At 37.5% G+C, this 17,048-nt stretch overlaps 1 protein-coding gene across 1 annotated transcript in view; it reads left to right on the plus strand.

The window, feature by feature from the left end:
- The window catches only part of LOC143904498 (aristaless-related homeobox protein), a 151,530-nt gene that overhangs the window by 129,969 nt on the left and 4,513 nt on the right, over positions 1 to 17,048 (plus strand). Inside the window, exon 3 of the mRNA XM_077419231.1 lies at positions 7,524 to 7,569. Within this exon, the coding sequence (XP_077275357.1) occupies positions 7,524 to 7,569 (46 nt within the window). The remainder of the gene's footprint in view (positions 1 to 7,523; positions 7,570 to 17,048) is intronic.

A 17,048-nucleotide genomic window follows, 5' to 3' on the forward strand; every position in this document is an offset into this window, starting at 1 on the left:
ATGTAGAGATAATTACAATATGTGATTTATGTCAAGATAAATGGCAAATTCCAAGATGTTTATTCAACGCGATCGTTACAGTGCACGCATGGACTCTCGTACGTGTCCGTGCGTGTGCGTAGGTTTTATAACTCGCAACTATTAGCGCCTCTTTAAAGTCACACATAGCAAATCGACTGTGCGTCATTTTCCTTTATTCACTTTCAACGAAAGTGCTCTAATAGAAATTAATAATCTTGAAATAAAAAATTATAAAGAACTGCGAATCTATTAAAAAATAAAATTGCTCGACACAAGATGTTTTTACAAGCAAGTATTAAAAAAATACTCGTGTCGATCAAATCAGTATGATCTAATTGGTCAATTAAGTTCGTGCGATTGTTAGTATTAACTTCTGCAGAAAATCATTTTATCTGTCAGAGAATCACGAAAGATATGACTTTTACGTAAAATTTAGACTGGAGGAAAGAAACGTATCGCCTGAGGTGACTAAAAAATATTCCATAATTCAGGCCGTTCCGGATGTGCCATAGCAAGACAATTACGCGTTGCCATTAATAATAACTTAATGACAGCAGAATAATACCCAGTAACTCGCCATTAATCTGGCGAGAAGGTAGGAGTAAAACCCCGGAACTCGACTCGGACCTAACTCCCGGAAAAAAATGGATATAAGACCTGCGGGCTGATCGGCAATCACGGGGAACGATTGCTTAGTATATATAATAAGAATAATGAAAAAGAAAGAAAAAAGATAATAATGCTGTGGCTTCCTCTCGAATGCATTTCTACGAATCGATTAATCGCGCAGACGAGATGCCCGCAATTATTGATAGTGAATAATAATCGTGATCGTATACCAAATATGTGACTTTGATATACATATATATGTATTTCATCCTTTAATTTTAATCAATCATACTATATTTGCTGTAACAAATATTTTTTTACGATACTTTTACTTTTATAATAAAAATTTATAACAAAAATAAGATCAAAGAAACAGTGGATTTTTGTCATCAATTCTACGAATTCGCAAATTTCTGCGAGTTCTACAGATTTCTGTAAATCCAATGATTTCGTGCCGCGCGTGTTAAACAATAATAATTGCGATTGCGCCAGAGAGTGAGACAATCACGGCCGCCACGTCGCGGTAACTGGCGGCTGCTCCGACCTCCGAGGTTAATTAGATAATGTAATTGTGCGGTAATTACTCAAATTACTCGCGCGCCAAGCCTCCAGCTCATACCAGCAATGTCATTCACGCATCCGCGCGCATTCTCTATCTCTCCTGTCTCTCGTTTGTACACTCCTTTTCCTTGGCCATCTGTCTCTTTTTCCCCATTTCAATTCGATTCCCGTCTAACGATAACGTAATCATCTCCGCAACATTCGAGATGTGTATTCGAGATGCGAATCATAAGTACCAGTGTAGTCGTCTTAGCATATGGATCGAACGCGAAAGAATCGATCTTGAATCGCATGGAAACGAGACATTACATCACGACAATTTATTAAAACGAGATCGGAGATATCAGATTACTCTGTTTTATACATATCTATATATATATACTTACAAATATTTATAAATACTCGAAAGTTAATAAAGATAAACGATACTACAATTGGCTGGTACCGTAATAGGTATACGCCTTGAACCATAAAAATGTTCTTTTTTCGATACTATTAGAGGCAATTTCGCTCCAACGTTGCAGAAATAAAAAGAATTCCTTATGGGACATATTTATGTGACCTTTTTTTTTAAATAACGTAGAAAATATATTTTCCGCAAAAGAAAAATAATTAACCTTCGCACGCATTAAACGTGTGATTGCGCGTCGTGATTAATCACTATCATTTCGTCATCGAATTAAATTCCAAGCGCATTAAATCCAAATGTTGACGCAAACGATGCGAATAAATAAGCGCGCAAACACGATTAAACGTAAGTTAAGTAAATTATCTTCCTTCGTCCGTGACTTCTGACGAAGCGCGGTTGCAGCGAAGGACTTCGCGCCGAGGCAGGAGCAAATAAGAACGGCGGGACGTCGCGGCGGGAGTAGCAAAGGAAGAGGAGGTAGATGGGCAGAAAGAGAGAAAGAGAGAGAGAGAGAGAGAGAGAGAGAGAGAGAGAGAGAGAGAGAGAACTAGCCGAAGAAGATGACGAAGAAACTCGCCTTTAATCCACTTAGCGGCCTCTTTTGATGCCGGCCGTGGGTTCGCGCTATACTACCGTGCGGTTGCGAAATGGCAAATCCATTCGCGCCTCTCGCAGTCCGATTACTATGACTTCGCAACGTTGCGCAGGGCAGGACAGGAAGGACTACCTTTCAACGACGGCAATCGATTCCGAGAATGTATTTTGTTGCGGATTATTCGCGCGAGGCAATTTGTTGTTCGCCAAATCTGTGAAAGCCGATCGCTCGAGAAACTCGAGCGGTAAAATGCACCACGGAATCGCACAACCGGATAAACCGAAAGGATTTGTGATTATCGTGTCGATGTAATTAATCGGCGATTAGTCATGTTCTATTTTGCAACGCGTGTGAACGTAGCGGCCGCGGTTAATTACAGATCGGGTGTGTTCCGTGATGAGAAAGAAACGTGTTTTCTGTCACATACGTAACGCACGTATCACATGTGTGTGGTAGCACAGTGATACGCGGGATACTAATCTTTTTCCTCCTATTGTCTTTTTTAGATGCAATTATCTATACTCGTTTTTGTATAAAACCGTAATTGATAATAATATCAAACACAATAATATTGTTAATAATATTAGATTGTAATTTTAATTTCTGTATTATTTTTTTGATTCTGACAAGCACGAGATCGATTTGTTCTCATGAAAAATATCGAAATACTAACAGCTTTGGGTTTTAAAATTGAGAATTGAAATTGTACAACGTAACATCTCGTTATCTTCACCTAATTCCAAGTGCCTTTTACATCGGAGGAATTTACGGATTAATCACAAAGATATTTCCAGATTGAATTCTGGGACACGTAACGGGGACTCCGCGGCTGATCTTTGCCAAGAAGAGAGTTTTCATCACGGTCTCATATTTCCCATTAAGTTGCGAATGCGCGACTAATCTTTGCGTACGTGCCCGTCAGAAGCAGACTTTTCCGAAGTGCTCGCGCATTTACCATGGCAAGGACACGTCGTGGACGAGGGAGTTAGGAGAGGGACACGTAATAATAATGATACGCGAATCGAGGGTAACTGAGAGTCTCGGTGAACGGCGGGTGTAATTAGGGACGCCCGTCTAACCGCGAAATTTCGTGATCTTATTAAATTCAGAAGGACGCCGGCGAGCGCGCCTCGAGAAAGACAGAGAGAAAAAGGGAAAGGCTAAATTATTATTACTCGCGGGCCCCAAGGTGCCTGAGCCTCGTCCGCCTCTCCTTCGACGGCGGTGTGCGTTTCGTCCGCGCTCGCGCACCCGTGCGTGTAATGTACATACATATATCTATAAAGATTATATCGCGCTCGAGTGGCCAGAAGTGACGCAAAGATTACGATGTAGATAAAACATTTGTATCGATAGGCGGAACAGCGGTATAAACCACTTTCCTCATCCTCAAAGGCGCACAATGGAAATTTACGAAAGCGCCCAATATAAAATCTCCAACTGTTCTGTTGTAGGAGTTTTTTTTATGGCTCTATGTATATTTTATACCTCACTAGAAAAAGTAAAATATAACATTTTATGTCGCCTAAAATAGCCATATAGGAAGTTTCTGTGATCGTCAAGTATCTAGTTTGACCAGTAGTTAGACTGCTGGTCTCGATTCATTCGTATTTGTGAGTCATACAGACAGGTCGGTTGTAACGGGCAGAAAGGGAGAGAGAGAGAGAGAGAGAGAGAGAGAGAAATCACGTATTACACGTAATTTTATCGTTTACGGCGCACACAAGCCTGTTTTTCGTGAGAAGCAGCTGATAGGTGCGCGCTTTCATACTCGGCGTTTCATTGAAAACGAAGCCGAGCCGCCGAGCCGCCAGGTAGCAGGTACGAATTACCGTCTGCAACTATGTTCGCCAGAGTAATCATTAGCGCACGACAACGGGTAATCAGAGAGTATACCGCGGCAGTAAGTATACGAACGCGCGTCTTCTAGTTACGTTTCCTCCAAAATAAGTCGGTGCGCGCGGGCCGTCAAAATGATTTGACGACGTGAATACGCTTCGCAATTACCGGCCGATATACGCGATATACGATGAAGAATATGTACGTTTTGGATGATTAATCAATGGATAAACACGTTCGATTATTTTGTTAATGATCACCCGGTCAATCATCGGATAAACTTTCGGTAAACTCAATTTGGTCAATTAAACCACGAATTAAAATTCTAAAAAAGTAAAATCTACGATACACACTACTTTCTTATGATTGCATATGCCGGTTGTATAAAACGCAGCTTTCAAGATAAGATATCTCGAGATATGGTTGAAATACGATTTGGAAAGATTTGTTTCTCGTTCGAGGGATCGATCGGGATAGATCGGAAGGATCTCAAGCGGGATGCAACGAGATCGGACTATAGCGAGCGATGATAAAATCGACGCGACGTTAACCGGACGAATCCATGATGGACGAACCGCGGCCAATCTTCGGACTCACCCCGAAATCCCTGTAATTTCGGAAGCTACCGTCTGCAGGCTGAAATGCGCCTAAACACGAGATCCAAGCTCGATCAAACGCGAGAGCTTCTGTGCGCGGCATAATCACCGAGATTTCCTCACGATTTCGTGGAACATCTGGGCAATTTGCCTGCGAGTTGAGAGACGCCCGGCGGGGTGTCTCACTGCTCGATTCATATTCTTTCCTTTTCTTCTTTCTTTTCCTACCCGCCCCGCCGGATATACGCGATTGCACGATCGCCCGGTTTCTTTATCGAAATAACGGCGAAAATCGCGGAATATTTCCGGAATGAATGAATTCTCGACATACGGGATGAATTATTGATGACACCCGTCATGATTCACGCCTAATCCGTACGAGTATAATGATTCCTTCGCACCTCGATCCGGTTTGCCTCATTCTCAATTGAAAAAAAAATCGGGAATGTGTTCGCATAATTTCCGGTGAAATCATGTGTGAGCGGCGATTTATACGAGTTGTTATCTTTACTGGAAACATCCTGCGCGAGCAATCGCTTAAGCGACGTAAATCAACCGAAAGGAATTTAATTATTAAAGTCGATGACTATTAATTTCTCCGGTTTCCTTGAACATAGTCCTAATGCTTTCCTTACAATCTGCACTTTTGAAGAATACGTAATAATTATGATACACATAATGACGTATAATACGCATTCTTCTGAGCGAAAACAGAAAATTATCGTCACTTTTGTGCACGTTCGCGCGTACCAGCAGCGTGATATGAAACGCGACACTTCGTAATTCCTGACACATATCCAGGCATTCGCGATAAAATAGCTGAATTATCATGATTTTAAATTATAGGTTCTGCACTTATAAATAATATTATTAATTTTCTGACACATAGAACATTCTACGTCTCTCTTAATCAGTATAGCCTCCAGCATCTATTCGGATTTCTCGACAACGGGGTGCGAGGGGAGTCGATTTTTATTGCGGGGCGCGAACGCCTCATATATGTCTGCAGAAGAGTATCACGTAATACACGTGAGACACAACAGACTTTGTGTTATGTATGCGCCCGCGAGCGAAGGATGCGAAATTCAATCGAGCGGAAAGGAAACGACCGGTATAGCGTATATGACATGATCGACGTTATGTAAAATATCACGAGCTAATAATTATTTGTCATTACCGCTGCGCTGGACCGGTCAATTAGTCATGGATAATCGTATTCGTAATATACGCCGTTGGTGAGCGCAGTCACCTATATAAAACGAGATTCTATCTCGTCGCCGGAGCCACGACGACGACTACGGTGCGGTCGCCGCGCGGATTCTGATCGTCTCGTAATAGATATTAATAGCTCTCGTCACGACGGCTCGTGCAACTAGCAATCCAACGGAAAATCACACATAATGCCGCGAGATACATAATGCAATTAATCCCCAACGTGCGTCGTTATATGTCGGCTAATCTGCTTCGGATGCAAAACTAATTAAGGTAATGAACGCGCGCGTTTTTACGAGACAGGCTATTCGTAGAACGGTTTCTGCGATTTTCTCACGGATGCGATACGAGGTCAGATTGTAACCGCTATTCCCCGACGCCATTAAAAGACAACTAAATGATTTTTTTTTTGTTAAAATTACATCGCGTTCCTAAGTAATAAATCGCGTACTCAGGGAAGATAATAATTATACAGTTGCAATTACGTGCACTTACTCCGTTAACTGCCCAAACGTTTAGATATGCATTTGATTACGTAAGCTAAGAAAAAAAAGAGAGACAGAAGGAAGTGTTATTCATTAAAATACTGTGGAGTTTATGTTTAGCTTCTCTTGAGAGCGTGCGCAATAATAACAGACTATCAATTTAAAATAATAACGACAATAAAATAATTAAACAATTAAAAATACAGTTTTTTACTTAATTAAAGAAAGTTACCTTTAAAGAGTCTAAATGCATTTATCTAAAATAATAAATAATAATGACACAACTCTTTTTAACATTAATGTAAATAAGTTTAAGTCAAGCAATTGACTATGATGAGATAATATAATAATTCTTCAATAAAAAAAATAATAAAATTGTTAGAGATAATGCATATATTATGTAGATATATGCATCTATTGTGTATGTAAATACCTATAATATATGGTGTATATATACCTAACTCTCTTTTTACGCAGTATATTACGTTTCGTGTAAGAAGAAATCACATTATTTGGTAAAGCCATGTAAAAAATAGTGTGCCATGTGCATGATTTTTAACCTCGTAAAAAAAGAAAAATATGCCATGCTGTTTTTTTATACTAAAAGCTATTTACATGATTGAGTTTGAAGAGAATCATCAGAGTGAATAAATAACGTATAAATTATAATAATCGAATCATGATTGACAATGACAACCGAGCTGCTGAAATATGATTGGAGCTACGTACAGCGATGATTAAAAAATATAGCCCTGTCTAGGTTATTACTTGTTTTTTTTTTTTAATAAATGATATGGGGAGACATGTGTCCAATTGAAAAATTTTTATTAATTAATTATTAGGAATTAAAATTAAGGTTTGTACATACACGAGAGATTACAAAAATTCTTCGAAAAATCGCGTAAAAAGAATCGCGTAAAAAAACGCGCAAAAAATCGCGTAAAAAGATTTGGGTGTATTATATTAATGATTATCAGAAAGCCATCAAGTAGCAAATATTGGTTTTATTATTATCGCTTAGCACTATTCAGAACTCGTTGGATAATAATATCTGAACTGACTTGAACGCCGATGCTCACACTCCGTTAACTCGAGTTTATCGCAATAGCAGAATCGAATAACTCGCAGGCCCGCGGCTACGCGCGGCCTTGGTTCCTTTTTCTTGTGTTAATGATTACCTTCCTTTTTGTTTTTAGGGAGGAGCTCGCCATGAAGATCGGCCTGACGGAGGCACGGATACAGGTCAGTAGAATCTCTTAACGTTGTTTTTGCGTAAAACGAAATAGAAAATAATGCGGTATAGATAAATTATAAGAATCATTTCCGATACAGTTATTAAAAACGTACAGTACAGATCTATCCAGACTCCTAATATATGCAACATATTTTATTAATTAATTTAATTTTAATTTTTCTTTAAATTAATTTTTTAAATTCAGAAAAGATCTATTTCATACCAAGTCTTCTGGATATAACTAAAAAATAATTTAAAATAAAAATAAAAATAAATTTGTTCAAACTCGAAAAATGTCCAGATCTATTAAACCGTATCTTTTAAATGAGTAGACAAATAAATTTCTGATGCTGTCTAAATAAAAATAATAGCGTGTCAAATTAAAATTGATTAGTTATCTTTGATTATATATATATTGGCGCATCATGGCGTAATTTCAAAATTGCACTTTAATAATAAGCACCTGCGCCAAAGTTTGTTGGAAAAATGAGGCAATAATTGGCGGTAATAATGTGGTTAGGCGTCTTCTTTGGCGCGAAGGCGAAAATATCACGCGTCTCTTGCGCAACGACAATTATCCTGTATCCTCTGACATTTCGTTTGGATAATAGTTTTGAAGCGCGCGAGCGCGCGCGCGAAGAATTACTTAAGAATTACTTAGTTCTCCACGCGGTCACGTATCCCCCACCTGTAATTTGCCTACCCGTATGGCGAAATGCGATATCCTTCGAGCAACATACAAATCGTCGATCATGAGTCTTTAATTATTTGCTCAACCCTTTTCAAACCGCCCGTTATTACTAAAAATTATTAGACACGCGATTGTCTATATTGGAACATTTAAACGATTACTATTTAAAACGGTTAGATCGTGAAAATATAACTGTGTGATGACAAAAGTATAGTCTGATACTATCATAGCTTTTATCGATAATCTAGTTGCGTAAGTAGTAATGTCAGTAAATATCTATACGAGTAGTTAGTATCTATGATCAGCATGTGATTGTTCATTAATTAGTTATGCAGTTATGCGGTAAAAAGAAGAGCTCAATACAGCAATATTATTGCACAAAATTAACTTACGATTCGCAGTAGTATAGATCTCATACCGAACATAAAAGATTATCTCTTCTTGTAACATTCGACATTATTGTATTTGAATAATATCATAAATCGATCATTAAAGACATTCGCGATTAATCAACGCTAGCAAACATTAAATTATTGCTCAGTTCCTATCCATTTTTATTATACGTGATTAATGCCGCATCGTTCGACAAGACATTATAATGTTTCATTTCTTTTTGCATACGTATATATTAATGATACCGTATGAAAACTCAGGAGTTACAAAAAAGGAAGAAACATTATTGTAACAAACATCGCATATAAAAAACGCAATCAGGATATAAATAAATTTGTATTATAATGTTTTATACGATAAGCTTAAATCTTTTATGACGTAATATTGCAAAATAACTAGTAATATATGAATTTCAAGTCTTATCTCTTAATAAATTGATTTATATAATGGTATCATTTTATGTGTCAAGTAATGCTTGGGAATATTGTACGCCGAAATTGCATATACAAAACGTAGAGCTCATTCTACAGCCTTAGACGAAATATCATCCGGAATTAGATTCTATAAGTATTTAATAAAATGCACTAATTTAACAAAACATATTTAGATATATTTTACAGTTTAAATACTGTTGGATATTCTTTAAATCGATAATACATAACCAGTTTTTTCCTAATTTTCGCGGGTAAATGTTCGTCCTGCGTTATACTCATTTATTCAAAAGGGACAGGTAGAACGCACGGATAGAACGAAGTTTTCTGCGTAACGACGATAACTTTTTACCGAGGGGAGAGCGTGTCTCTATACCATCGTTGCGTGAACAGCTGGCTAATTTGCTCAATTAGTTTAATTTATTCCCGGTACTTACTTACTTACTTATTCTTTTTTCTCCTCCCCCTCCCCTCCCCTTTTAACCCACGCGTATTTTTCTCTCGCTTCGTCCTTTCACTCTCCATCCCTTGCTGGCTCCGGGCACTCATTCTCGCGCGTCCCTGTGCGATCTTCTTGTTATTTTCCCCCGCGTCGCGAGGGCATCACGCTTTAACGTTAACCCGGCACTTTTCATTATACTTGCAAATCCATCACCGTTCACCGCAAATCGCCGATTTACTGATGGCCGGGAATTACGCGGCGCGACGATGCGCGCGCAATGAGAACCACTGACTCCACCCGAGGAATGACACGCCTGGGTGCCGTTAATAATTTTCAGGAATCCCTGAACCTGTACGGGGAGACCTTGCGCCGGGAGTTCTTCTCGCTCGACCGCAGCGAGATGACCGGCTCCGCGAAGCTGCGTCCCTTTTCAATCGCGATAGGTGTCAATTGCCCTCGCGGCCGTAGGCCGTAACGGAATGGAATTACGCGTGTTGGTTTACGAAAACGTTTCGGGAAATTAAGCGCACTTATTCAATCGCGGTGTCCTTAACCCTTTAGCACGCACAGAGCTGCTTCTCCAAAAGATACAATATTCGACAGGCTTCTAAGATGTATTGAATATATAGTATTGAAATCCTTGAATTTTTAGGAAATATTTATTATTTATGTTTCAAATTTGTCTTTCTTAAATTAACTTCGTTTAAAGTTTTTACAAGACAAGATTTTACTCTCTCTTTATATTTCGACCAGTGATATTAAATAATTACGTATAATTAAACTTTTTCATATTTTCCTTCAAGAGTAATAATACCGGTAAATTCGCCAAAGAATATATATTGACAGGTATATTATGAACTCATTTATAAACTGTATGAGGAACGACTTAAGTGAACGCCACACTCTCCGCTCGTCCTAACGCGCGAAAATTAGGTTGTCGGGCGATTCGGTCGCCGCTTGTCCAGCATCAGCCGTCATTAATATGCATGACAAATACATCGTCGTGGAGAATGAGGTGCGATGTTTTTCGACGCCCGAAACTTCGCCCGTACGCATCAACGCACAGAAATTAGGATACATGACCTATCATTGGCGACCATTAATAATTCATGAAATATACGCAGTTATCGTTTGAGAATAAAATACCTTCTTATCGCGGAGACTTCAAAGACATCGATTCGTATTTATAAGCCACATTATATAAAGGCCCATAAAAAAAAACGTATTATAATATTAAATAAAAATAAATAATAGAAATTGCATAAATACGAACTGCATAAATTGAGAAATTGCGAAATTAAGTTCAGGACTAAATAAGTATTAAATCAGAACCGGATAAGGAGAGAGGAGTTTCGAAGGATTAATTAATTATTTAACGTCATCAGCTATGCAAACATGAAGTAGAAATAATCCTGGAAGTATTAAAATACAACGTGTAAAAGTCGATATATTTTTATTAAGAAAATTAATTAGATTAAGAATAATATCTGACCGAATAATCGCGGATTACTGCTAACTTAATCGCGTTTGCAGATTCACCGGCAACAGAAACGCGTCGCGCCGCGTCTTATCAATTTCTTAAACAAGGTTGTTGCTAATTTAATTATTTAATATGAAGCTTGATGAATTTGATCGCCAATCGAGCGTCTCCGAAAATGAAAAAAATGTTTTGTTTTGCATTTATTTAAAAGTAAACGCTCGTTTGCGTAAATATTTCTGCGACGCGTCCGCCTAAGGACGTTAATTTTCAAGCAAATAAATTTTTAATTTTCAATTTGATTTATTAATCGAGCGTATATGTGTTTTGTGCACGGTTCAATGAATAATGAATCGTTCTTTCCCGCAGGTTCGTTTGCCGACGAGACCTGTCGCTCGCATGAATAACAAATTGCTATTAGGCAAAGTGATTATCAGTTGTTGCAACGGCTATTAATTATTTTTACGATCTCCCTGAGCGTGACGAGATAATCGACAAGTCGCGAACTTCTGCTACGAACGAGTAAATTCTTGCACAAGCAAAACTGGAATTGGAAATAAAAATATCACGCGTTTTTCGTTCGACATCTGCGTCTTTTGAAATGTACACACGCGAAACGTCGCATTTCTCCGAATCGATTTCGCGGCAAATTCGATGGCCGGCGCAAACGAAGGGAATAAACCCGCTTGACGTGTATGTTTATATTCGCAAGTTTGTAATCTTTTTTTACCTTTGAATCTTTTCCTCTGTCAACTCTTTCTCTTTTTCCCTCGAAATTGTTGGCTTTGGAAACAATATAACCACAGTGTTTCGTAATATCATGTTAATCTATTTAACGCATTTATTTAATTATTGAGATATTTAATCTCGAAATAAAAGGAATAAAGTGTAGCATAAAGCGCGTAAGAGGTTATATATCTTTATTTCAAAATAATTTTTGTTAAGAGAATCGATCCTTATTTATCATTTCTTATTTAACTTACTCTACTTATCAAATATTTCATATTAAAATATTATAGGTTTAAGTAATATTTTTAATAACACAGGTATGTGTGTATTAGCTAATTTCTTTTAGCCTATTCACATATATATAGGAATATACATATATATTTTCACAAATCTGTTACTTTATATTAAAATAAAAGATAATTTATTACTCACCGATATAAGAAGCTGCGGGCGAAATTATAACGCAATTACGTTGATCTGTAAAATACAAATATAGTCCAATATAACACAACGGTCAAAATAATTAATATTTTAAAAGTATATAATTATTGCATGCATCGAATTTTTTGTTCGTCCTTTTTCAGTAGATGTTCAGTAAAATATCGACATAATTTCCGAATAACAAAAATAATACATAAAAAATGAATTACTTACACCATAGTTGCTCCGCCATTGTCCGATGCCTCCCAGGCCTCCTACTTCTTTCAGATATCTTCGTTGCATACACACACACTCACACGCGCGCGCGAAAACGATTAATTATGCGATACTTTGTAAGGCAATCAACTGCACGCAACGCGCAATATCCGAAATATTATATTAATTTCACTAATTACGATTTTTTGTTACTTGAATTGTTCGACCCAGTGCACGTGACATTACACGCTCTCCATCCGAAAATGGCAAATGGATAAATCACATTTAAATCCAAAATACGAGAGATCCAAAGCGATGTGAGATATATTCTATTTCAACAAGCATCACTAAAAAATTAATCACTCGTAAATATTGCAACGGAACGGTATTTTATAATTTCCATTGCCCAATACGCAAAATACGTGCTTCTATGAATAAGCGGTTTAATTAATCATGAGAGTTAATTGATTCCGCGGATTGATCACCGCGTTTCGAGGGATAAATACGATGGTATGCGGAGAGCGGCTCGCGCGTCGCTACCTGCCTGCTCGAATAACCACGAATAATAACGCGACGACTTTTTATGTAAACAATATAGCGCGCCTTACGCCACTCGGCGTCGGGTGCCGAAATCGTTTCCCGAAATATTTAACGCTTTATAATGTAAATTCATGTCGAATATTCTGTTCCTATAATATTTCAATCTAATATTTCAATCCAATTATATTAACAAACGATAGACGTATTACTGCTTTCTGTTGGATAATTTGTGATCCGGCTATTTGTGTATTACTTCACGTTCTCTCCCGAAAATCATTACACGAATTATTAAACTGAAATCGGCGGTTAGTTCAAAACGCAAATACAGTATCATGGTTAATGTTTATATATGTATTTTAAAATTTAAATGAATAAATCGCGCAAAGTTCTTCGATTAATCTGTCGCCTCGAGAATTTGTTCGTGGAATCGCGTGAATATTATTTGTTACTGACAAGCGTGTAAGGAATGATCATGTCTTCTCCCGGCACTGGTCGCAATTGTGTGTTTCGAAAGATAATAACGTAATCACTCACGAAGCAACTTTCGCTGCTGCTTACCGGCTCGAATTTTGGAGCGCGAATGATACAGCGGTAGCTGTAACCTTGTGTATATACGCGAACAGTGTGTCGCGTAGTAAACAACGACCGCGCAGATTGATATGTGCGTGTGTAGGGTAACTCGGGGGAATATGCCACACTTAAGAAAAATATGATTTTTTTCATATTTCTCTTTCTTTTTGAGGTATCTTTGCATACTGGTTTTCTTTTTCCTTTTTTTATCTGTTATTTATATATATGGTTTTAATGAAATATTTTGATTCTTTATACTATCAAAAAGAAAGAAATACAAAAGTGTGTTGCAAAAGTGGCATATTACCCCTATATGTGGGGGTAATATAATATGCCACATATACAAACATGTATTAGTAATTTAACTTTAGATTCTTGTCTAAAAACATGTAAAAGAATATTTTTATTACAATTTCAATAAAACACTAAAAAAATTCTAAAAAACACGTTGTTATACTTGTCATACTGTACTTACCCCACAAAAACTATAATACTGACAGGAAGTATATAGGTAAAACTTGGGCAAAACGTCAGATATAATATTTTTAACAATTTCACAGTATTTACAACAACGCTCCCCTAGCCGTAGCTTTGTTAAACATAACGAGTGGCATATTTCCCCCCAGTTACCCTATATATGTGTGTCGCAGCTTGAAATATGTAACGTACTACGAAATAAACGTATATACGTTGAATATATTCTATTTCTTACATATTTTGCTTAATAGTTGTTATTGTGCTTCGTTTTGCGGAATCATTAGCGTCGCGTAAAATAATGATCAATCCATTATTCGATTGAGAGAGTATTTTGGAAAAGATATATATTATTATTTGAATCTTGATTAATAATAGAATTTGTTTTAATCTGGTTATATTTATATAAATACTAATAGCGAATTTCAATAACTGTTATACGTGAATTATTTAATTATTTCTTTTAATGACAATTTAAATGATTGGTCACCTAATTATTCCATTTCAAAAAATTAGTAAATCTATTATTTAAAATTTAAAGAATAAAATTCATATCCATTTTAATTATGAAACTGTATTTGTGATTTGTGTATATTAATTTATTATTTCCAGATTTTTTAAACAATAAGACAGAAATAAAATTGTATGATTTCAATAAATCAATAAAAGAAATTAAATTAAATTTCCGCAAAAAATTTTGCTGCTTAATCTTATTACGTCATAATAAAGAACAGTATTTTATTCAACAGTATTTTCTTAATCTTAATGTTTTAAAAATGTATTCTTGGATCTCAAGTTAGGTTTTTCACATAAAAAAGTAATCGTTTTCTTTTCAAATTAAATTCGGGAAAATATTACAATATTCACAAAACCTATAATAAAAAATACGCGTACACTTTTTTCTCAATTATTAAAGTGAAAAACAAAACTCAGGAATATTTTAAACTCGATCTCAAACAAACTGCATCTGAGTTCTTCAATTAAATCTTAGAATTACAAATATGTATAACGAGTATAAAATTGACTCGCAGAATCTATTAAAGGATCTATTATTAAATCATGTCTCAAGAGTGTGTTCTCAGCTGTGTGTGAGTTCTTCAATAGAAACACGATTATATACGTGCCGGTCTGAAGGGGGGTTCAAAGAACGATTCACCCGAGGAAGTATCTATATACATGTGTCGAACGCGCGCGCGAGGAAATCTTCTTCAGCGAGAGAGAGAAAGAGAGGAAAGGACTGAAGTGGAGAAGCAGAAGAAACGAACGTACTCGGCGTTCGTGTAATTAATGCGGCACGATTAAGCACGAAACGAGTAGGTTCCGGCGGCGATGTGGTTACGTTTTGTTTTAAAAGCGGAGAGTCGGAGATGTTTAGCGCCCTGCTGGGGGCAATCCTGTTCGCTGTGGGGGGTCCCGGCACCCGCGACCCCCCTTCCTCACTCTACCCTAACGATGCCAGGAGCCCTCTAATCTCCCGTATGTCTATAGGCGAGATTCCGAAGCGGGCGGCCGGTACACACGCGGAACGGCGGCATATTCGGGTTGGATGCCTCCTTCTCGAACAACAAAAATCGAAATATAAGTATGGGGATTGTAATCGATTATTGCGCAATCGTAAATCTCGCGCTTTAACCGCTCGTAGAATTCGCTCCCTTGGCGGAGAGTGATTGATTTAAATGATATTGCTGGGAAGCACACGATGTCTAGTTCCAATCATTATAAACCCTATTAATTATACACACGTAATATAATTAAATATAATTATAATGAGAATTTAAAATAATATAAAATAAAAATAAATCTTAATGTTTCAAGAGAAACCAGTCTTCACTGCCAACACGCGGCAATTAACGACCTCTGTGGACATCAATATGTGTGAATGTAAAACTTGATAATTGATAAGACTGTTGAATGAAGGCTGTTGAATAAGGCTTTTGAAACCTGTTTTTTTAATCATAATTACAATCGCTTACAATACTTCAAATAATCCTGTTATTTCATAGCGCCTGTTCTATTGAGCAAAATACGCCGATCGCGCGAGCGATCTCAGATTCGAATATCGGGACGGATAGAATCTCAGATCGAGCAAATCGATCGAAATCATTTTCTCGATGGTGGAGCTACCAGGAGGGATAGGATCTACGGATCTCATGGATCTCATGGAACTCGCAGTCGCCGCCGCCGTACCGTCGGTGAGCGGGTGAGCCAATGATCGAGGCCGATCATCAAATCGCAAAGTCATCCGGGCATACGTCTATTCTCGTCCACGCGCGATGACGAGGCCGCACCGTGACGAACCGTATTGGGAGTGTCTACATCACCCGGCGGTACTTTTGATTCCCAAATCCGTGATGCTGCCGAGTGCCGAAGCCGCGGCGATGTGGAACGCGCAGTCGTTCTCTTCGGCACGAGTACCGCACGTTGCGTCGACGGAAAACGAGGCGAACTCTCTCCTCGTGTGCGGAAAAAACAAGCGAGTCGTGCAAGGTGTCGTTTATTATTACGCGACCTAAGAGCCGATGGCGAAGAGAAGAGAGACGTCAATTTTCAGTATCGCCGTCCATGCTCCTTCAATGTGACGCGTCATTCAATTTTTTGACGTGAAAAAATAATGTCGGAAGACCGAAAATGATGATAAATATAAAAATAAAATACAAAAATATAATATACAGAAAACAATTTACATATATCAAAATTATTGGTTTGGTAAAAAATGGTCTAATAAGAATAATATTAATTATTTTATTTTACATTTTGTGTGTAATCTTCAGAATGATTAATAGTATTATAAGAAATATCTAATCCAAGGACGCGAATAGATATAATGTATAAAAAATGTATCAAATAGTTTTAGAAAAATAAATTCGCGCAATGAACACGATGAACTGAAATTCAATCCAGAAGTCGTTGAAATGACAATTAGAGAGCGAGGAAAGTTTGCAGAAGACGGAGAACCGTTCGCACACGATTACCTGACGAGAATTCTCGCTGGAGGTATCTCGAGAGTCGCGCTTCTCAAGCGGTAACATGAAACATTACCCCTCACCGGAAACGATAAAAGACCTCGGATAGCTTTCAGGATAGATGGCCGCTTCTCGAAAAGT

Source organism: Temnothorax americanus, unplaced genomic scaffold (genome assembly GCF_048541705.1).
Source record: "Temnothorax americanus isolate GAGA-0224 unplaced genomic scaffold, ASM4854170v1 Scaffold53, whole genome shotgun sequence".
NCBI lineage: Eukaryota > Metazoa > Arthropoda > Insecta > Hymenoptera > Formicidae > Temnothorax > Temnothorax americanus.